Genomic DNA, 22410 nt, shown 5'->3' with positions numbered 1-22410 from the left:
TGACTGAAGAATTTATCATCCAATATCTCCAGTTTTTAAAGCCATTCTGTGAAATATTTCAGTTGTTTACTGAACTATTTTTTTGTTTAAATCTATTCATCCTTCTGAAAATGCCAATGTTATCCTTTAAGACTGAACTCTGAATTACACTGAAATGTCCTGAGTTATGTGAGATGATACTAGGTGCCTTATGAGAAATAAGACAGTGATTATGTCATTAGCCACAAAAGAAACAAGACATTTACACTAAAAAAATTTACAATTTATTGAGATTATTACAACAAAAAGTGATAAAAGAAAAAGAGCGTGAATGACAATGCTTTAATTCTTTGATGGATTATATTTGAGATTGTTTTTGTCTCTTCCATTTAAAAATGGATTTTATTTTGTATTTCTGTACTTTATTGCCACATTAAAATATATTTTTAAAAAGTCTGCTAGAATGCATACAAAGAAAATAAAAAGGTTTTGGCTTTTTACTATACAGTCTGGGAAAACAGATGTTAAATGAGTGGGTAAAACTCCTTAGGATTGTAAAATAAATCTTACGTAAGCTTAGAATTTAATTTTTGTGAAATCCAAAGGTTAAAAAATTTAAGAGCTTTTGCAATAATACACAGACTTTAAAAGCTTTGTTTTCTTTATAGTATCACATCAAAATCACACAGAAGCCCCCAGTGATCGCTGGGAAATCTACCACAGTCTAATTTTTCTAGTCCAATTAAGTCCAAACTCCGTGGAATAATTTGTCCCCCTTCTGCTGCAGTTCTGAAGAATATGCGATCAAATCGGAACTTACATTTGTAACTTGCATCCAGGTTAGAATTGCAGTTTGTGTCCCATGTATAACAGCAGTGCCCTGGTTTGTCCAAAAATTCCCATATGTCCAAAATATTGTTAGGTAAGCCACCTACTTGAGTAACCTAAAGAGAAAAATGGAACATTATACCCACTAATGCCTCGAATATAATATGCATGACAATCATTTGCTGAACCTAGAATTTAGATATTACAGCATATCATTTTTCTGCACAGCACCGTCCAAAACAGGAAATCACAACTACTAAACCACAATTTAGAATAGGATAGCCCCTCAAGAATTTCAGAAATATAAAAATATAAACCACTTAAAACACTTACTGTTCATGTTGCACTTTCCAAACCAAAGTGTGTGTAAGAAACTATTGCATTATTAAGTGATTAAACCTGATCATGCAAGACTGGGCCTTTAGTAATACGTAACACCCTCAGTTGTTATCCCGGTAACCAATTTTTCAAAAGTGACCTTATTTTCAGTCCCTCCATTTTTTGGGTGCTCAAATTTAAACACACAGGATCTGACTTTCCAGAAGTACTGAGCACCAACAGGTCTTGCTAATTTCAACTTGAAGTGTCAGCGCTCAGCATCCCTGAAAATTGAGCGCTAGGTTTCCAAAGTTGGACAACTAAAAATGTGGCACCCAGAATTAGGATATTTCTAAAAGTTACAGCTTGCACAATAGACGGTGTGTATTTCTTTAGAGGAGCAACACAAAGCCAATTGGGGAGGGAAAAACCACCATCTCTTAATTTTGACGTCACTTCAGCTGTAACATTGCTCCAGAGTAAACATGCACAATCAAGCATAAACTTCTACTTGGCAGCAACCTCACTTGTCCCACTTTCACTTAATGGATGGGGACACTACACGTATGTCTACACAGCAACTAGACACTCCTGACTGGCCAGGCCAAACTACTCAGTCCTGTTTCATTACTGTGTAGATGTCTGGGCTCAAACTGGAGCCCAAGCAATAGCAGCCTATGAGGTGGGAAGGTCCCAGAGCTTGGGTTCCAGCCTGAGCCCAGAAGTCTACACAGCAATGAAACAGCCCCGCAGGCTGAGTCCTGTCAGCCGGCACGGGCCAGCCGTGGGTTTTTCTTTGCTGTGTAGAAATACCCTAGGAGGCACACCTGTGCATGTATGAGGGTAGAAAGCTCAACATCTCTGTCATGTATGACTGATTTATCACTGTACCCTATAAAAAGAAAGGAAACGAAACCCCCCACTAGAGTTCACCATGGTGGTTTGTCCTCAAAATAATTCTAAGTGGTTTACTGCTATTCACCTCGTGGTCTCTTAGGTTTGTATCCCCTCCAAATATAACGGTAGTTGACTCTGATGCCTCCTGCATTGTCTTTAACACCTGCCTCAGTTGGTTTAGGCGTTCCTTGGCATGACCTTTTGTGCTCTCTAGATGGGAAGTCATAAGGCAGAGTTCGTTACCAGATATATTCACCTGTTAGACAAAGAGAGAAACATTAAATCATATGTCATGGAACAAAGTTGAAGGCCAAAGACAAAACATACTGTTCAAATATTAAATAGGAACATTCTTCTGCTTGTTAAAACTGCTGTTATACAGGATAGAAGTGATTTACAACTCGATATTGGGCCTCTCGAATTCTGCTGTCATAAGTGAGGTTTTTGACAGTGAATGTGCCACTAGCAGCAGGCTTAAACGTTGATTTTTAACTAAGAATTCAAATCCGGTTCAGTTCACAGCTTATATATGGCAAGAAATACTCCTCACCCTAAAATCTTTCAGAATATTTTGCTGAGCAAGACAAGGGCAACCGTTTTTAGAGTTCCTTTATGAGGGCAGAATTTTCAACTTTTTATTCCAGAGCCATGCTAACCACTCCACGCTTAATACTGAAGGTGGCTTTCGGTTAAAAAGCCAATGCTGACCTCTACTCCAACCCAAGTGAAACAAGTCTGCCAATAATTTAACATGTATTATCTTATACCAAGGTAGAATATTTTTCTGAAAAGTCTGAGGTGTATATACAACTATTTGAAAGACAGAAAGGTTGTAAATATGCATCAGTAACTGAAAGGGAAAAAATTAACAAAATGTATTTTTAAAAAACCAACACACACCTGCCTATCAGGAAACTCAAAAGTTTAGGTTCTAGTTTACACTATCTGGGTGGTTTTCGTTTTCTTAAAGTATATAAATGCAGAGCTAAGGTATCCCAAATAATCTAACTTTGCCCTTCTTTTCTTGTCATCTTATGCTCCCTCTATGTAAAAAGCTCAGGTCTGGCAAGTATGACAGCTAAACCCTTTCGTCAGAAGGGGTATTAACAGGCCACTTCACCATGAATGGTCCCTTGAAATATGTGTTAACTACTAATGCTAAACAATTTGTTCCACCTTGTACTTAGCTAGGATACCCGAGTATGTCTATACTGCAATTAAAAACTATGGATGGCCCGTGCCAGCTGACTTGAGCTCAGGCTAAGGGGCTGTTCAGTTGAGATGTAGACATTCAGGCTTGCAGAGTTGTAGAGCCCTGGCTCCAGTCTAAGCCCAAATTACACCGCAACTAAACAGTCGCGCAGCCTAAGCCCTGCAAGTCTGAGTCAGCTGACTCTGGATAGCCACAGGTTTTTAATTGCAGTACAGACATACCCTTTGAGTATATTTGCCAGACCTGAAGAAGAGCTTGTCTTTGTCACCAACAGAAATTGGTCTAATAACAGATATTACCACAGCCACCTGTCTGTCTAATATCCTGGGACTGACACAGCTACAACACCAGTGCATATTGCAGCTGGGGACATACCAGACCTTGTATACCTTACAGGTCTACCAGCAGTTGAGGACAACTTAATCCATACCCATTCTCAACTTACTCAGGCCTGGTCTACACTACAAGTTTAGGTCGAATTTAGCAGCGTTAAATCAAATTAAGTCTGGACACGTCCACACGACGAAGCCCTTTTTTTTTTTTTTTGGACTTAAAAGGGCCCTTTAAACCATTTCTTTACTCCACCTCCGACGAGGGGATTAGCGCTAAAATCGGCCTTTGCAGGTCAGATTTGGGGTAGTGTGGACGGAATTCGACATTATTGGCCTCCTGGAGCTATCCCACAGTGCTTCATTGTGACCACTCTGGACAGCACTCTCAACTCAGATGCACTGACCAGGTAGACAGGAAAAGCCCCGCGAACTTTTGAATTTCATTTCCTGTTTGCTCAGCGTGGAGAGCACAGGTGACCACGCAGAGCTCATCAGCACAGGTAACCATGATGGAGTCCCAGGATCGCAAAAGAGCTCCAGCATGGACAGAACGGGAGGTACGGGATCTGCTTGCCATATGGAGAGACGAATCAGTGCTAGCTGAACTCCATAGCAGTAAACGAAATGGCAAAATATTAGAAAAAGTCTCAAAGGCCATGAAGGACAGAGGCCATAACAGGGACGCACAGCAGTGCTGCGTGGAAATTAAGGAGCTAAGGCAAGCCTACCACAAAGCCAGAGAGGCAAACGGAAGGTCCGGGGCAGAGCCGCAAACATGCTGCTTCTACGCGGAGCTGCATGCCATGCTAGGGGGTGCAGCCACCACTACCCCAACCGTGTGCTTTGACTCCATCAATGGAGAATCACGCAACAGGGAGGCGGGTTCAGGGTACGAGGAAGATGATGATGATGAAGACAATGAAGATAGCACACAGCAAGGAAGCGGAGAAACCGGTTTCCCCAACAGCCAGGATATGTTTATCACCCTGGACCTGGAACCAGTAACCCCCGAACTCACCCAAGGCGTGCTCCCAGACCCTGAGGGCACACAAGGGACCTCTGGCGAGTGTACCTTTGTAAATATTACACATGGTTTAAAAGCAAGCATGTTTAATGATTAATTTGCCCTCGCAGCCAGTACAGCTACTGGAAAAGTCTGTTAACGTGTAGGGGGATGGAGCGGAAATCCTCCAGGGACATATCCAGAAAGCTCTCCTTCATGTACTCCCAAAGCCTTTGCAAAAGGTTTCTGGGGAGGGCTGCCTTATCCCGTCCGCCATGGTAGGACACTTTACCACACCAGGCCAGTAGCACGTAGTCTGGAATCATTGCATAACAAAGCATGGCAGTGTATGGTCCCGGTGTTTGCTGGCATGCAGACAACATCCATTCCTTATCTCTCTTTGTTATCCTCAGGACAGTGATATCATTCACTGTCACCTGGTTGAAATGGGGTGATTTTATTAAGGGGACATTCAGAGGTGCCCGTTCCTGCTCGGCTGAACAGAAATGTTCCCCGCTGTTAGCCACGCGGTAGGGGGGAGGGGTGAAGTGATCATCCCAGAGAATTGGATGTGCGGGGAGGGTAGTTGGGTTTGTGCTGCATGTTAACCCGGAAACCGCAGCCCCTCCTTTTACATTGCAAACCCATTTTAAATGGCCAAACCAACGGGTGCTTGGTATGGGAAATGACGGCGCTACTGTTTGAAACCATTCCCACACGTTAAGAAGGTTAAAAAAGCCAAAAGACTGTGGCTTACCATGGCTGCCTGCAAGCCAAAATCTGTTACCTGGCACTGCTTGAGTGATCTCTCACACCAAACCGGCAGACCCTCACTATAAGAGGAAAAATGCGACCTTGTAACGAAAGCACATGTGCTGTGTAATCTGAACAGCAAAATTTAACGTGAAAGAGTGTACCCATTGTTCTCTAAAATGTGTCTTTTTTAACCACCTCTCCCTTCTCCTCCACCAGCTGCAAATGTTTCTCCTTCACAGAGGAGAGTGAAGATTAGAAGAAGAAAACGGCGGACTAGGGGTGATATGTTCTCAGAGCTCCAGGTGTCCTCCCACGCTGACAGAGCACAGCAGAATGCGTGGAGACAGTCAATGTCAGAGTGCAAAAAAGCACAATATGAACGAGAGGAGAGGTGGCGGGCTGAATCGCAGGCTGAAGAGAGCAAGTGGCGGGCTGAAGAGGATAGGTGGCGTCAGCTTGCTGACAGAAGGCAAGAGTCGATGCTCCGGCTGCTGGAGCATTAAATGGATATGCTCCAGCGTATGGCTGAGCTGCAGGAAAGGCAGCAGGAGCAGAGACCGCCACTACAGCCCCTGTGTAACCAACAGCCCTCCTCCCCAAGTTCTATAGCCTCCTCACCCAGACGCCCAAGAATGCAGTGGGGGGGCCTCCGGCCACCCAGTCACTCCACCCCAGATGATTGCCCAAACATCAGAAGGCTGGCCTTCAATAAGAGTTAAAGTTTTAAACTGCAGTGTGTCCTTTTCCTTCCCTCCTCTCCCAGCCCTCCCGGGCTACCTTGGCAGTTATCCCCCTAGTTGTGTGATGAATTAATAAAGAATGCATGAATGTGAAATAACAATGACTTTATTGCCTCTGCAAGCGGTGCTCGAAGGGGGGGAGGGGAAGATGGTTAGTTTACAGGGAAGTACAGTGAACCGGGGGGAGGGAGGGCGCGGAGGGTTCATCAAGGAGAAACAAACAGAAGTTTCACACCGTAGCCTGGCCAGTCACAAAACCGGTTTTCAAAGCTTCTCTGATGCGCACCGCGCCCTGCTGTACTCTTCTAATCGCCCTGGTGTCTGGCTGCGCGTAATCAACAGCCAGGCGATTTGCCTCAACCTCCCACCCCGCCATAAATGTCTCCCCCTTACTCTCACAGATATTGTGGCGCGCACAGCAAGCAGCAATAACAATTGGAATATTGGCTTCACTGAGGTCTATCTGAGTCAGTAAACTGCACCAGCGCGCTTTTAAACGTCCAAATGCACATTCCACCACCATTCGGCACTTGCTCAGCCTATAGTTGAACAGGTCCTGACTACTGTCCAGGCTGCCTGTGTACGGCTTCATGAGCCATGGCATTAAGGGGTAGGCTGGGTCCCCAAGGATAACGATAGGCATTTCAACATCCCCAACGGTTATTTTCTGGTCCGGGAAGAAAGTCCCTTCCTCCAGCTTTTGAAACAGACCCGAGTTCCTGAAGACGCAAGCATCATGTACCTTTCCCGGCCATCCCATATTGATGTTAGTGAAACGTCCCTTGTGATCCACCAGGGCTTGCAGCAGCATTGAAAAGTACCCCTTGCGGTTTATGTACTCGGTGGCTTGGTGCTCCGGTGACAAGACAGGGATATGGGTTCTATCTATCGCCCCACCACAGTTTGGGAATCCCATTGCAGCAAAGCCATCCACTATGACCTGCACGTTTCCCAGAGTCACTACCCTTGATATCAGCAGGTCTTTGATTGCGTTGGCTACTTGGATCACATCAGCCCCCACAGTAGATTTGCCCACTCCAAATTGATTCCTGACTGACCGGTAGCTGTCTGGCGTTGCAAGCTTCCACAGAGCTATCGCCACTCGCTTCTCAACTGTGAGGGCTGCTCTCATCCTGGTATTCTGGCGCTTCAGGGCAGGGGAAAGCAAGTCACAAAGTTCCAAGAAAGTGCCCTTACGCATGCGAAAGTTTTGCAGCCACTGGGAATCGTCCCACACCTGCAATATGATGTGGTCCCACCAGTCTGTGCTTGTTTCCCAGGCCCAGAATCGGCGTTCCATGGCATGAACCTGCCCCAGTAACACCATGATTTGCACACTGCTGGGGCCTGTGCCTTGTGAGAGGTCTATGTCCACGTCAATTTCCTCATCACTCTCGTCGCCACGCTGCAATCGCCTCCTCGCCTGGTTTTGTTTTGGCATGTTTTGGCTTTGCATATACTCCAGGACAATGCGCGTGGTGTTCATAGTGCTCATAATTGCCGCGGGGATCTGAGCGGGCTCCATGATCCCAGTGCTATGGCGTCTGGGCTAAAAAAGGCGCGAAACTATTGCCTGACGGAGGGAGGGGTGAGTGACGACATGGCTTACAGGTATAGGGAATTAAAATCAACAAAGGTGGCTGTGCATCAGGGAGAAACACAAACAACTGTCACACAGAATGGCCCCCACAAAGATTGAACTCAAAACCCTGGGTTTAGCAGGCTGTTGATTTCACGGAAGGAGGGGGAAGCAAATGAATACAGAACAAATCTGGTCCATCTATTTTTTACGTCTTAAGCTGGCAGCAGATGGTGCAGCATGACTGACAGCCATCAGCATCTTCTGGGTGCTTGGCAGAAGATGCTGTACTACGACTGCTAGCCATCATCGTCAAGACGGTTCAATAGGACTGCCGGCAGGACTGAGTCTCCAGCAGACAAAACATGTCTGCCCAGGCGCCTCTGATCAAACTCACTGAGGAATACGACGACGATGGATACCAGTCGTAATACACCATCTACTGCCAAAAGGCAAGGAGCTACTGCTGTATAGCAATGAAGCCCCACGTCTGCCAGCACCCAGATAGCCGATGACGGCTACCAGTCATACTGCACCGTCTACTGCCAAAAGGCAATTAGCTGCTGCTGTGTAGCAATGCAGTACCAAGCCTGCCGGCACCCAGATGACATATGGTGACGGTGAGCTGAGCGGGCTCCATGCTTGCCGTGGTATGTTGTCTGCAAGTAACCCAGATAAAAAGGCACAAATCGATTCTCTGCCATTGCTCTGACGGAGGGGGAGGGGCCTGACGACATGTACCCAGAACCCCCCGCAACACTCTTTTTGCATCATCAGGCATTGGGATCTCAACCCAGAATTCCAATGGGCGGCGGAGACTGCGGGAACTGTGGGATAGCTACCCACAGTGCAACGCTCCGGAAGTCGACGCTAGCCTCGGTACTGTGGACGCGGTCCTCCGACTTAATGCACTTAGAGCATTTTATGTGGGGACACACACAATCGACTGTATAAAACCGATTTCTATAAACCGGCTTCTATAAGTTCGACCTAATTTCGTAGTGTAGTCATACCCTCAGACTAAGGACAAGAGTATTTGAGGTTTAAGAAGACCGCAGCAGAATAGACTTACCACAGGATCAGAGTTTAACCATTTAAATGGTTAAACAACAACCAGTGTCTGATGTGGGGAAAATTCAATGAGAAGGTGCAGTGGAATTTCATAGATCTTTGGTATGTATATGAAACCTAAGAGGTACAACACTGAAGGTCTCTCTTGTTGAGGGAGCGTGAAGTGAGGGATAATCTCTGAATACATGACACATGGTGGGTTGAGAATGATACAGGAAAACGGAGTAATGTGACCTCTATAATACACATTTGTTGGGGGTAGCATGATTTGTTAAGAGCATGGGTTTGTGTAAGAGTACAGTTAAAATTGTTTGATGCATCTTTTTAGTGTTTTTATTGGAGACTTCAAATCTAAATGTCCTACTTTTCATGTTATCTTTTCTCTTAAATTATAATGTCCTGTTGATGCTTTTTCCCTTCAAATTTAGTACCCATATTTACAACCTTAACTCCAGACTAACAAAGATTTGTCCCCTTAAATTAGACATTCAACTGCTTTGTAACATATAGTGACCCACTTACATGCACAACTAATAGATTTCTCATCATGGAAGTTGTTGGGAAAGGTATTATTTCTTGCCTTAAAAACTTCACTCTTGATTTTTTCAGCATTATGGCAGTGAAATAACCATCTATATTACCTAAAGAGGAATAAGGAAATGAAAGAAAAGTTCAGTGCTGCATGCACTGTATTCATCCATCCCTTCATACAGAAGAATTATATATTTTCAAGAGATCTTTTCAGGGTGCACATTTCTTATCCTAATCCATACATGTAGCTATTTTCATTAATAGTAAAGGATCGGAAAAAATGAATTAATTTTGACTCTGTCCTTAAACTTAAAATCTGCCTTTCTAAAAGAAAAAGAGCCAGAAGAAAGTGACAGTTAATATATTCATTTATAATTTGCATCAAACTAGATTCCAGAATTTAGAAACCAAGGAAATCCATTTCACTGATTCTTTCCCTCGTTTTTTTCCTTTTCGCTTCTACCAATGGTCAGAGGAGTATTAACAAGCTAGTGAGTAGAAAACAATAACATTTCTTGCTTCTTCTATCAATTTGAAGCAGATTTCTCAATTTTTTAGGCCTTCCTTTTTTTTACCTGGAATGATTGTGTAACTGACTGCTCTCTTCTGTAGGTAACTCAAATATGGTGGAACAACCTCCTGTAAAAACACCACATCTGGACTGTATCTGAAATCAGCAAGACAAGTTTACAATACAACTTTTAAAGCAGACAGTTTTTTGCATTGTAATGACAAATGTAAAGAGTAAGGTTCTGGGTGTAGGGCTGGTTTTTTTAAACATGCAAAGTGGCTACAATGGTTTCCAAAGAAGCTCTGTCACATTTGTTGGCATGTAAACATGTCACTATATTTGGAGGAAAAAAATAAGATTCAAATCTGTATTTTACCAACAAGTTACTAATAAGGGGGCCTCATTTCCTCACGTAGATCTGATCTCACAGTATCTGTCTAATTTTATGCACGTGGGGGAATTTCAGTTAGTGACTGAAAATATAGCTTCAGAGCATATTTAGAAGACCTAAGATTTCTAGGAGAGTCCAATTAACACCCATCACCTTTGTGATATCAACACCCAATCTCCCAGTCCAGACTGACAGGTAAAGGGCAATTGCTCTCCTTAGACTTGTCTACACTAGACCTTTTTTTAAAATCTCCTTCTGTTGCACTACTATCGGTGGCTCTCTTGTTACTAGCAACACTGGGAGCATTCATGTAGACAGGACACAGGCAGCAGCCTGTCACTATTATTTTTATGTAAACATGCTCCAAGCAGGTAAAGGGTTTGGTACTGTGATAATTTGCATGAAGGGAAAACAGGGCCTTGTCTATCCACGAAAAATTGCACCAGTTTAGTTATCCATTTAAAACTGACCTGATAAACCAATTTAAATGTATCTAAAGGGTTAATTTGTTTTAAGTTGGTTTAGTTTGCACTGCTAAATTACAGTATTAAGCTAAACCAATATAGGTAAGGATTACACCTATGTGAGTGTAATCCATCCATTTTACGGGTAAGCACATATTTAACTAAAAATAGTCATCAACTCTGCAGTTTTAGTGTGTCTTCACAATTTTTACTGCATTCTACCTATCCTGCAAATTTTAGGTTTTCACTTTACACAAATGGTTCTAAAGTTATCCACTGCAAAGCCATCACAATAGATCAACTGAAGACTGTTGAACAACAGCATTTTTAAGGTGGGAACTCCCTGTTCCCAACCTCACTCACCTCAGCAAAGAAAAATTTTCTCCAATGCAATGGGACTATTTAGCTGCTAACATTTTTAAAAGAATATGGAAAATAAATGCAACCCCCATGTTTCATGTTCAGATTGCACAGTTCAAATTACAAGTAATATGGAAACAAGAGAACAGTAATGTCAACTCAGCCACTTTATATGTAATCAGGATTTTGTATTCCTGGTTTTTTTTTTTGAGAGTGACCTTTTTATGCTTTGTCTTAGACTACACACCATAAAATAATGCAAGTTGTGCAACATGGTCAAGTTAATACTGTCACTGGAAGCACAGCATTTGCATTTCCTGACATTATAATCTATTATCTCAATCCCACAACCTCCTGACTCATTACTATAGCTCGACATTTAATATCAATTATTCTTATTTAAAAAAAGTTATATGTTACAGTGACTAGCTGGCAAAAAGGCTTTTAGTACCAAAGCCTGCATATTTTGGGAAATTAGGTTCAGAACCTCTTTTGGCCAACCAAATTACAGCTTCTAGTCAAACTAGTTTAGGATTCCACACATTATCAAATTTCTGTATTATAGTATATCTATTTGGTGCTTGGATACTTTGGGGGTATACATTCTATAGATACTTCAAATAAGATACGACACTTCAGAGTCCAAATATTAAACTGACTTATAAAGGAGATAACAATACTTACAATGCTAAATAAGAGCAGACTCCTCTAGCTCGGTCTTGTTGATTTCTTAGATCCAGACCATCAATATTCCAGGTAAGTAAAGAGAACCTGCTGTCGTCTTCTTGTTGCCTGCAGTCTGCGTTGTTGACTCCAGCACTACTAGTAGTAACATCAGCAGTCAAGTCAATGCTAGGAAGAATATTTAAAATGTTGCTTTCAGTAAACAGAGCATTCCCCTGTAGTAACTTCCATCTTCTAAAGCAAGACATTTTTAGACCTCCCCAACTAAAAATTATTTGAACATACTGCAAAAATTAACATGAATTAATCTCTAATTTAAAAACATCTAAATTAAATACACTGACTGAGAACATATGCGTCAATCATAGAATCATAGAATATCAGGGTTGGAAGGGACCTCAGGAGGTCATCTAGTCCAACCCCCTGCTCAAAGCAAGGCCAATCCCCAGACAGATTTTTACCCCAGTTCCCTAAATGGCCTCCTCAAGGATTGAACTCACAACCCTGGGTTTAGCAGGCCAATACTCAAACCACTGAGATGTGTTTAGTATGTAGTTGTAATTAATGTTTTCGGTTTTTTAAAGGGCTTGATTGTGATTTAAGTTAACCTGGTGGAAACCATCTTAACACAACTATTTCACTAGGAGGATGGTGAAGCATTGGAATGGGTTACCTAGGGAGGTGGTGGAATCTCCTTCCTTAGAGGTTTTTAAGGTCCAGCTTGACAAAGCCCTGGCTGGGATGATTTAGTTGGGAATTGGTCCTGCTCTGAGCAGGGGGTTGGACTAGATGACCTCCTGAGGTCCCTTCCAACCCTGATATTCTATGATTCTAGGGGAGTCCGTACATATGCTGTTATGCAGGAATATATGAAACAAACCGGACTTGGGGGCAGGCAGGTCACTGATAGACAGATACACACCATGCACGGAGGGGGGTCAATCAGAGCCTGCGAGCCACACACGGGGGTGGATTTTGAGACGCGCCTCGCCTTTGGGAAGGGGCTTCACGGCGGGGGACGAGCAGCATCAGCAACGCTAACGACGCGGAGCCTCCCCTGCAGCTGCAAGGCGCTGGCCAAGGGGGGGGGCGAGGGAGATGAGGTAGGTGCTGGGCCGGGGCGCGGCTGTCAGTGCCGCCTTCCCTGCGAGCTTGAGCCCCCGCGGCCTCGCTCACCAGGTCTCCAGCGGGGAGCGGGCCGGGGTCCTCCCGCCCTCGTCTCGCTGGTCCACGGGCGGCTCGAAGTAGGAGTTCAGCGCCCTCTGGAAAGCAAAGGAGCGGGAGTCAGGGCCCGGCGCAGCGGCAGCCCCCAGCCCGTCCCGGGCCCGTCCCGCGCCCCACCTGCATGTGCCAGTCGTTGTCCGCCAGGCAGCAGCGAGCCAGGGCCAGGTCGCTGCTGGTGATGGAGGCGAACTCGGCGCACAGGAGCTTCCTACGCTTCGCCAGGGGCGGCGTCTCCCCCTCCGCCTCTTCCTCCTCCTGGGGCCCGGGCAGCGCCTCCGCCTCCTCCAGGGGCCGCGAGGGCGGCTCCGGCTGCAGACTCCTCTCCTCCTCGGGCCGCTGCTCCAGCAGCCCCTCCGCTGCGCTCCCCCCCTCCATAGCCCCGCGCGCTGCCCTCCACCGGCCGCCTCCAGGCAACACGCCTGCGCAGCACGCACCCAATCCCAGCGGCCCTGCTAACAGACGCACGTTCCGAGCTCGGCGTTGGAGGGTGAGGGGGGCAGCGAGCTCAAGCCCCGCCCCACGGGGGTCCCGCGAGCGCGTGACCTCCGTGAAGGTGGGAACAAGAGCCGCGAACGTTCGGCCTGTGGAACGTGGTGAATCGCTGCGTGTATTGGAGGTCACCCGGCCTCGTGTTGCTGCAGCTGCTCCCTGCCCCACGGAACTCACTAGGTGCTCCCAGTTCCAGGGGACTCTTCCCAGCTGGTAGGAGCAGGTGTCCCACCCCGGTCACTCTACGGAAAAAGGACGTCGTAACCAGTCTTTAAACCATGAGCTCCCTCACGATCCACTCCTTCCGGGAGATGATGAAAAGCCTGCTGAGCTCATCCAACTTTGATCGGGTGTTGAGTAAGGTATAGTTGTAGGTAGGATTGATGCTTGGCAGTTGCATAGCATTTGTTATATGAGGAGTGCATCCTCTAAAGTGTATCAGCAATTTGTGTGTAGATATGGATATAGATATGTAGGTTTGGCAGAACTTGATTTTTTTATTTTTTTTTGGATAATTTTGATGGATAGTATTAATGTTTATTTTAAAGCATCTTTCTACATTTAAATTTTCACAGTTGTGGGAAATTACGGGGGCGGTTAAACAATGATTATTTAATATAGCTGTTAAGATTCAAAAAGTTAAAGCTCATGTCAACAAAACATGTCAAAGTATGGAAAGTAAACAACCTGAAATCATACTCTAAATTCTCTAGCAGCATTTTTCTTGCTTTATTTATCTGTAAATTTTGATTATTATGGATGGAAATATTTTATCAGTAAAAATCCAATCCATCCAAGTTAGTGGGTTTGAACCTGTAGTCTATAGACCCTTGTGGGTCTATAGACTATGGGCTGGTCTACACTGGGGGAAGGGGGGGATCAATTGAAGATAAGCAACTTCAGCTACGAGAATAGCGAAGCTGAAGTCGACGTATCTTACATCGACTTACTTCCCGTCCTCACTGCACGGGATCAATGGCCGCGGTTCCCCCATCGACTCCGCTTCCGTCTGTCGCCCTGGTGGAGTTCCAGAGTGGATGGGGAGCGCGGTCGGGGATCAATTTATTGCATCTAGACGAGACACGATAAATCAATCCCCGATAGATCGATTACTACCCTCCGATTCGGTGGGTAGTGAAGACATATCCTATGTCTAAGGAGTCAGCGAAAGGTTGGTGTTAATATAGAACAGTGTTTTAAAACCTATGGTCTGCAGACTATGTCTAAAATTTCTAAAGGGGTCTGTACCTCCATTTGAAATTTTTTAGAGGTCCACGCATGAAAAAAGGTTGAAAACCACTGTTCTAAGCCTATATATATGCAGCACACAGTCACTGTCTTGAGAGGCTTACAAACTAAAATCCCAGTTGGATCTTCTCAATTTAAATCCATAGGGTTGTGGAAGAGGGCTGTCCATTATAGGAGATGCAACTGCAAAATCAAGGCCAAAGAGTATGATCCTCCAAGCTCTCACATGAGTACTGCTTCCTCAGATGAGAATTCAGTGGGACCAGTTGCATGATTTAGGCCTACTCTTGCGAATAAGGATTTTTAGGATCTAGTCCTGATTAGCCAGTATACAGAAAAAGGGGTGGGATGCAATGAAATGTTTAGACAGAATCCTGACTTTCTAAACACCCGATGTCTGATCCCGTGATATCCAGAATTTGTATTTAGGCCTCCATCTGACATTTGTACTGAAAGTAAAATTGTTTTTCTAGAACCCTGACTTTCCAAAATATGTTGTCCCCTGAGGCTTTTGTAAAGGTCAGGAGTGACAGATGGTTTGGATTGTTCAGGTTAGGATTTTTAATATTACAGTATTACTAGTATTCTTCTCCTCAGACTAGGTGATAACACAGGAGAGGTTGTTTAAAATGTTATTTCACAATAGCTATAATACCTCTCTGTTTTGTAAAAAGGGGCTTTATAGCAGTAGCTGAGGCCTGGTCTACATCTAAAATTTAGGTTGACCTAGCTATGCCGATAAGAGGTGTAAAAAATTCACACCCTGAGAGACATCGTTAAACCGGCTTAATCCCCAGTGTAGACAGTGCTAGATTGATGGAAGAATTTTTCTCTCGGAGAGGTGAATTTACTACGGCAACAAAAGAACTCCTTCAATGGCTGTAGTTAAATGTCTTCTCTACTGTGGTGCGCCTACACCACTGTAATGTTTCTAATACAGACGTATCTTTGGACTCCATTTTAGGGTTTTTTTAAATATTGTTTCGGTGATACCAATCAATAGTGAACTGATAATGTTATGAATATATTCCTCAAAAATAGACATTCATATGCCATCTTTAGTAAAATATTACTACTTCCAAATGTATAGTAAGAATCTCTTACTGAAATAACTTAATATTTCCATCTCTATGACATTTCATCCTAAAGCCACTTTGAATGATCTATTTAAAAAATAATTTTGCAGGGATGAATATAGTTACAGAAACTACTTTTTCCAGTTTTGTGGGCACCTTATGTCTATTGTTCTCACTTTTGAAATATGCAAAACTTTCAGTTGTTCCAACTGGAATTAGGGGAATGTATTTTAAATGCTGTAGATTAACAACTTCTAGGCATTAGAATCAATTAACTCTCCTCCTGGCGCTTGTCTGCATGGGGAAATTTACCCACATAATTATTCTGCTATAGTTACTCAATATCTTCCCATGTGGGCATTTTTATTCTCAGAATAAGAGTTCAACACAGGGAGTTATACTAGTGTAATTATAGTAGCAAATTTTCCTGTGGTGAAGCCTTGAATATGTTGGGCTAACATTTCAAAGTATTCCTTTCAAAATACTGATTTAGTTCCATTATTTAAATATTAACTGACATTGCTTCACTTTAAGCATTACTCACGTGTTGCTGATTCTCATTCTGTCAACAAGAGGCTGAGCAACTGTGCTAGCCATCAATGTCATGTGGGGAAAAATCAAAGCAAACACTTAGTAGTAACTTTCCATTAGCTTTATGTCAGGTATAAAGTCAGACAAGTCAACTTTCCATTTTTAATAAGAGTTCAGTAGAGTTTGTCTCAAACAACTCCTGAAAGCTCAAGATGATTACAATAAACTGACGGAGTGCATATTTGAGACACAAGATGGGTGAGGTAATATCTTTTATTGAATCAACTTTTGTTGGCGAGAGAGACAAGCTTTTGAGTCTACACAGAGCTCTTCTTTAGAAGTTGGTCCAGTAAAAGCCATTACTCACCCATCTTGTCTGTTCAATATCCTGGAACCAACATGGCACCCCAACACTGCATACAGTTTTTATAGGAGGTATATATTTCCCTAGGGAAACAATTTGCAACTGGAGATTTATAGAAACATCTGACTTGACACTTAAACCATAATGTTTTAGTTCTTTATTTTTCTCCTCCCCTCATTAGTCTAAAAACTGAACCAAGATTTACTTTCAAGTTGATCTGTTTACTTTGAGAGCAATCACTAGACTTGTAATTGTCCGTATGTTTCCCCTTATTGAGATTTTGAATTAATAGAATTTTGTTCCTCATTTCTGTTTGTTCAGATGACCGTTCTTTCTGCAACTCCTGGAAAGGTTGTTTGTGAAATGAAAATAGAGGAGGAGCACACAAACAGAGGTGGCACGTTGCATGGAGGTTTGACTGCCACACTGGTAGACGTAGTGTCAACAGCAGCATTGTTGTACACAGAAAGAGGAATGCCTGGGGTCAGTGTGGATATGAACATTACGTATGTATTGAACATGCTTACTGTCAAATGTTAAATCTTAATGTTTGATGTGTTCTACTAAAAGGGCCTGGATTCTGCTAAGTTTCTCTTCCATGGTCTAGCTACCACTTTAGTGACAAACTGCAGTCTGAAAGAACAACTTCTAATAAACTCAGTATAGATCCTGGTTGGGAATATCATCAAGTGGTCGAGACACTAATTTGAGGCAGTCTAATGTTCTTTAAGCTCCCTCTTTTATTACGTTTGGTTTAATGCCTTAGTTATCTTTAGGTAACAAAGTCCAAATTCTATAATCTTCTCATGTGTGGAATTTCAGTGGGAACATTAGTGTGAACTCTGCCCGAGGAGAAGCTGCAAGATTCAGGCTTATGAAAAGGTGCAACGAGTTAACTGCAAACTGACTCTGGTAGCTCCTTCAAAAAATTATTTTAAACAGATGAATGTTCCCTGAGTTGTAGCATGTTGTATAAAATGATTGTTCTGTTTTTTATTCAAGATACATGTCTGCTGCTAAGATTGGGGAAGAGATATTGATCACTGCTCAGATTTTGAAACAAGGAAGAAGGCTTGCCTTTGCCAGTGTGGATGTAACAAACAAGGCGACAGGAAAGTTCGTAGCACAAGGCAGACATACAAAATACCTAGGACATTAATATAAGAAAATGATATCTAAAAAGGAAAGTTTGTGCTTAAGAAGCTAGCATTGAATTATTTTTTCTAATTTAAGCTGTATCAAGTTACCACGCTCTGAAAGCAGTTAAATGATCTATGTAAAATGAGTTGGTCTCAGTCTCATTCCTAGTGGACAATTGTTCACACTGTAATTGGCACCACTTCTGAGCTTGTTGCAGTCTTGGTAGAGAGACCAAGGACTGTAGAGACATGGAGACCAATGTACTTTTTTTGAGCCTGAAGATAAGGTCAATGTTCAGGCTCACTGGTGGGACTGTGTGGGGAAGCTTTCTGCTCCCCATTCTGTACCTCTCTCATGCAAACATGTTTCCAGTCTCCAGGGCTGTCAGTTCATAACCTTTCAAAAACCAAAGCAACTAACCAACTGCATTTTTTTGTCCTATGCTATAACGTGATATTAAAGTAACAGGTGTTACAAATGCAGTATTGCTGTTTTAAATTATTAATCTGAAATAAGAATATTTTGCAAATGGGAAATGTAATATATTGAGAACATAGGCATTTGCCAAATATAAAGACTTACCTAACTGATTAAAAAATTCAATAACTTTTCAAGAAGTACACATTTAATAAAAGCTCTCATACTACTACATTAAGTAAGCTCATTCAGCCCAGATGAAGAAACTCGTTTCTGTGTGGAAAGTTGTATAGTTATACTGTGCTAGAGCGGTGTTTCTCATCCTCAGTGGCTCATGACCTCTAGGGGTGGGATTGTGCATCACAAAATGCAATCAGGAGGGTTGTAAGGTGTTGAAAATTTCACAACCATTCTGAAGCAAAGAACACTTCCAGAATAACTTTAGGGGCAGCCAAAACCTTAAAGTGTATGAGGTCAAGTAATAGTAGTAATAGTATAGAGAGTTATCACTGACATTTTTATTCTTTAATATAAAATGGAGGGGGGTCAACTTTTTCCAAAATGACCATTACCACCTCTTTTTTTAAAATTAATGTATGTAAATATGGCATGGCTCTGTATTTAAAAAGTCTGACATTCTTGCCAAGACAAATTGACCCATCCAGTTCTTGCTTTTTATATACAGTAAAATGGAACAATTTTTTCCTATTTTTGCCATTTAATTCATTTAAAAAAAACAAACAACAAAAAAAACTTTTCCAGTCATCAGTATCTATTCGATTTACAGAACGATCATACACTAACCATTTAGTGAAAATAAATTAATTTTAATTAATAGTATTGCACCCATGTCGTTTTAACTGACTGAAAGAAAATCTGCCATTCTGCAATTATATACCTTTGTCTTAAGTAGGCTATTGCCTTATCTGTGCACTGAAACAAATCAAGCTCTGTCTCTACCATGCCATCTAATAAAAACATAGGCCCTTCCCACATGGAATCAAACACTGTTACTGTTGGAGATGAGTGAATAATGGGGGAAATGATTAACTGAATATTTTATTTGCAAAAGTTGACAAAATTAATCAATTCTATGACTAGAGTTAGAAATTCATCAATGACATGAACTATTGCAGTAAACAGGTTAGCCACTATCCTCTAGTCATATCAGTCAAAACTTCCATTTTCTTCATTGCTGCTTATGTTGGTGATGGAATAGAGAATGAGGCGGTCTGTATTCAGAAGGCATCTGTGTAGCTTTGGAAACAGAATTTAGACTTCAATGGGAGTATAATGAGTGCAGGATCAGGCCATTAGCATTTACCTTTGCTGTAATTCTAATGCAGTCCTTTATGTTGCATTTAGTCCCTGTTGAATAATTAAGAAAATGGGATATAAGTGTTGTTAAGCAGGCCACTTGTTTTGGATGAAGCTGTTAACTCATTTTAAAGCATCTTTGAATGTTTACATCCCTCACAGTTTATGCAGTTTGATAAATGGGGGGCGGGGAGAGAGAGAGAGATATGAGATACTTGACTAGAGAACCTATCTTGGTCTGTAGACCAAAATCAGACCCTTACATGACCAGGGTTGCCAACTCTCCAGGATTGTCCTGGAGTCTCTAGGAATTAAAGATTGTCATGTGATGAAACCTTGAGGAATAGGCATTGCTACACTGTACTACCTTGCTGAGATAGTCATTAAGTGTTTTTAAGAATCTCATTACTTTCAAAAGTTATGGAACATGAATTGAGCTTTTTATGCCACACATGCCTTTCATTTTCTTTTGAAAAAGAATATTTATTTTCTTTGTGAAAAAGACTTACTAGCAGTCTGTAAAATGTCATCTTTGGGTGCCACATGATTTGATTAAAAATGTATGTGAAGCATTGCCATTTAGTTAAATCAGTGCTAACTACAGACAGACTTCCATTTAGAACAATCTTGCAGATTGTGAAAGATACTTCTCATTTTCTGAAATGTTATTTTGAGCATTGAGAATCTTAGGGAAAAACAACTGACTGGAAAAGAAGAGTAGTCAGTGCTGCTAGATAACAGGATCTCCGATTGCCTGCACAGCCCTTGTGTCTATGCACCTAGCTAGCCAATTACATACTCCGTGAGATTGGTTCCTGTCTAATCACTACTTATTATCAAACACTCATTTCTGGTCTCAGCAGAAATAAAACTCTAGGGAAACAAATCATTGCTAACAACACTGAATGGCTGTGGATACAAGAGATGAGCTATTATTATACAGACAGATTGGGAAAAATTTTATGCTCTAGAGCAGTGGTCTCCAAACTTTTTTGATCGCGCACCCTTATCAGTAAAAAAAATTTTGAGCACGCACCCTCTGCTGCGCAAAAAAAAAAAAAAAAAAAAAACCCACCTCAGACTCCTGCCCAAACTGCCGAAGCAAAAACAAAAAAAACCCACCACGGTCCTCTGCCGCGCACCCCCAAGGATCCTCTTGCACACTCCACTTTGGAGACCACTGCTCTAGAGTAAGAAGCAGGTGTAATGACGTATGTAGAACTTATCTGCATTACTGTTCTCTTTATGCTTTTCTGACTTATCTTGTGATTACTGCTACCTAAGCCCTGTGGCTGTACTCATGAAGCCTCTTGTTTTCATCATTTCCTTTGCCCTACTTAGCCCCCAATAATTTCACTTGGTCTGATCATTTTTATTCACTTACCTACATTCTTCCTTATAACATCTGGATATTTAAAATGTTTATAGGAATTAATGACAAAGTTGAGAATTTTTTTCTAGGAGGTAGATGCTGTGTATCAGCTATTCATTCATACCATGAGAATGTCATCATATTTTAGACAGTTTGACTTTATACATGTAACCTGTTCAGTAAAATAGAATTTGCACTTATTTAGATTGCACTCAGAGTTGGATTCTGATATCCCTACTCTGAATAGGTTTCCCCTATTGAAATGGCAGGGATTACTCAAAATAAGGGACTAGTCATTTTGAGTAAAGAGACCAGAAACTGAGTGCAGGTTAGTCATATATACCTCAGTATAATAGCAGTAACAAGTAACTATGAAAGAGAAATTCCAGATCAGATGTCAGTAAAAATGACAAACCAGCATGTGGAAAATGCCAGAGCTGAATGGTTCAAATTCATTCTGAATATCACTATAAAAGCTTATTCTCTACTTGGGTTTATAACAGCAAACACACCAAAAGATTGAGAGTTATACTTTTGGACCTCTCAAGTGTCTAGCTAAAGTTATGGCTGGGAACGCAAGACTAACCTGCTAAGTTGCATGCTACACTTAAGATTTTTTTCCAGCATTAGAGCTGGTTGGAAACTGTAAAAATGCAGATTTCTATTCATTTCTTGTGTTCTGTCAATGTGTCAACTAACAGATAATGACCTTTAAAAAGTCTGAAAACTATGTTTGCTTAACAGTTTTTCTTTACTTGCCTCCAATTCAGGAACTCCTGCCTTTCTGATTATATTCATAATTAAAATAAACATACCCATATTTGATTCAAACAGTCCTACAATGAAAACAACGAGGAGTACTTGTGGCACTTTCGAAAGCTTATGCCCAAATAAATCTGTTAGTCTTTAAGGTGCCACAAGTACTCCTCCTTGTTTTTGCTGATACAGACTAACACGGCTACCACTCTGAGTCCTACAATGTTATTTTTGTAATATCTGCATAGAGAATTCTACAGGGTTTCTAGACAGAAAAAGTTGGTTACATTTAGGCCAATCAACCTTGACATTGTCCTTAACTATGAAGGAGTAAAGGCAGGAAAATTTATTAGTTCAACATCTCAATGGAAACCCTGTGTAAATAATTAAGAACGCAAGGTATACACTAATTTCAGTGCAGGTAGATTAATCAAGAGCACAAAACAGCAGCATTCTGGCCTGATCATTTATTTCACAATTTAGGCTCTGTCTACACTGGCAAGTGAAAAACAAAACTTTTGTTATTCAAAGGTGTTAAACACATCCACACACCCCGAAAGACGAGTTTTGCCTATAAGCGCTGGCATGAACAGCGCTTTGTTGCCAACACTAACACAGCTCATTGTGGGTGGAAGTTTGTCAGCAGGAGAACTCTCTCCTGCAGACAAACAGCAGCTACACTGCGTGCTTTTTAGCTGCATGGCTGTAGCAGCACAGCCCTGTTGCTAAAAGCTGGATAGTGTGGACATAGCCTCAGGGTTCCAATCCTAAAACCTAATCTGCATCATTGACTTTAGTGGACCTGAGGATAAGCGTCTG

At 42.1% G+C, this 22410-nt stretch overlaps 2 protein-coding genes across 3 annotated transcripts; one reads left to right on the top strand and one right to left on the bottom strand.

Annotated features, from left to right (window-relative positions):
* Positions 1 to 240: 240 nt before the first annotated feature.
* On the bottom strand, positions 241 to 13337 carry TDP2 (tyrosyl-DNA phosphodiesterase 2). Its single transcript, XM_054018320.1, has 7 exons — positions 12999 to 13337; positions 12834 to 12919; positions 11658 to 11825; positions 9823 to 9914; positions 9239 to 9357; positions 2108 to 2278; positions 241 to 923 (listed from the first exon to the last, which is right to left on the bottom strand). Exons 1-7 carry the CDS (start codon positions 13254 to 13256, stop codon positions 642 to 644), a joined length of 1176 nt encoding a protein of 391 aa, XP_053874295.1. The 5' UTR covers positions 13257 to 13337; the 3' UTR covers positions 241 to 641.
* Positions 13338 to 13362: 25 nt separating this feature from the next.
* ACOT13 (acyl-CoA thioesterase 13) lies at positions 13363 to 21565 on the top strand. 2 transcript variants are annotated; one of them, XM_054018322.1, is made up of 3 exons: positions 13363 to 13732; positions 16911 to 17095; positions 17592 to 21565. In XM_054018322.1, the coding sequence occupies exons 1-3, from the start codon at positions 13649 to 13651 to the stop codon at positions 17746 to 17748; spliced, it is 426 nt and encodes a 141-aa protein (XP_053874297.1). In that variant the 5' UTR covers positions 13363 to 13648; the 3' UTR covers positions 17749 to 21565. The 2 variants fall into 2 exon arrangements, with proteins under 2 accessions (XP_053874297.1, XP_053874298.1); XM_054018323.1 differs by having other exon boundaries at positions 13656 to 13744.
* The last annotated feature ends 845 nt before the right edge of the window (positions 21566 to 22410 follow it).

The sequence above is a fragment of the Malaclemys terrapin genome, chromosome 2, assembly GCF_027887155.1.
Source record: "Malaclemys terrapin pileata isolate rMalTer1 chromosome 2, rMalTer1.hap1, whole genome shotgun sequence".
NCBI lineage: Eukaryota > Metazoa > Chordata > Testudines > Emydidae > Malaclemys > Malaclemys terrapin.
Note: the sequence above shows the minus strand (reverse complement) of the source record. Positions and strands in the feature narration are given on the sequence as shown.

Excerpts from the sequence above, each read along its gene's own strand:
- TDP2 (XM_054018320.1), bottom strand. The coding sequence starts at position 13,256 with ATGGAGGGGGGGAGCGCAGCGGAGGGGCTGCTGGAGCAGCGGCCCGAG. Across the intron at positions 9,358-9,822 it reads CAGTTACACAATCATTCCAG|GTAATATAGATGGTTATTTC; the intron begins GTAAAAAAAAGG and ends ATTCCTCTTTAG. Across the intron at positions 2,279-9,238 it reads GAAATCTATTAGTTGTGCAT|GTGAATATATCTGGTAACGA; the intron begins GTAAGTGGGTCA and ends TTTGTCTAACAG.
- ACOT13 (XM_054018322.1), top strand. The coding sequence starts at position 13,649 with ATGAGCTCCCTCACGATCCACTCCTTCCGGGAGATGATGAAAAGCCTG. Across the intron at positions 13,733-16,910 it reads TTGATCGGGTGTTGAGTAAG|ATGACCGTTCTTTCTGCAAC; the intron begins GTATAGTTGTAG and ends CTGTTTGTTCAG. Across the intron at positions 17,096-17,591 it reads AGTGTGGATATGAACATTAC|ATACATGTCTGCTGCTAAGA; the intron begins GTATGTATTGAA and ends TTTTTATTCAAG.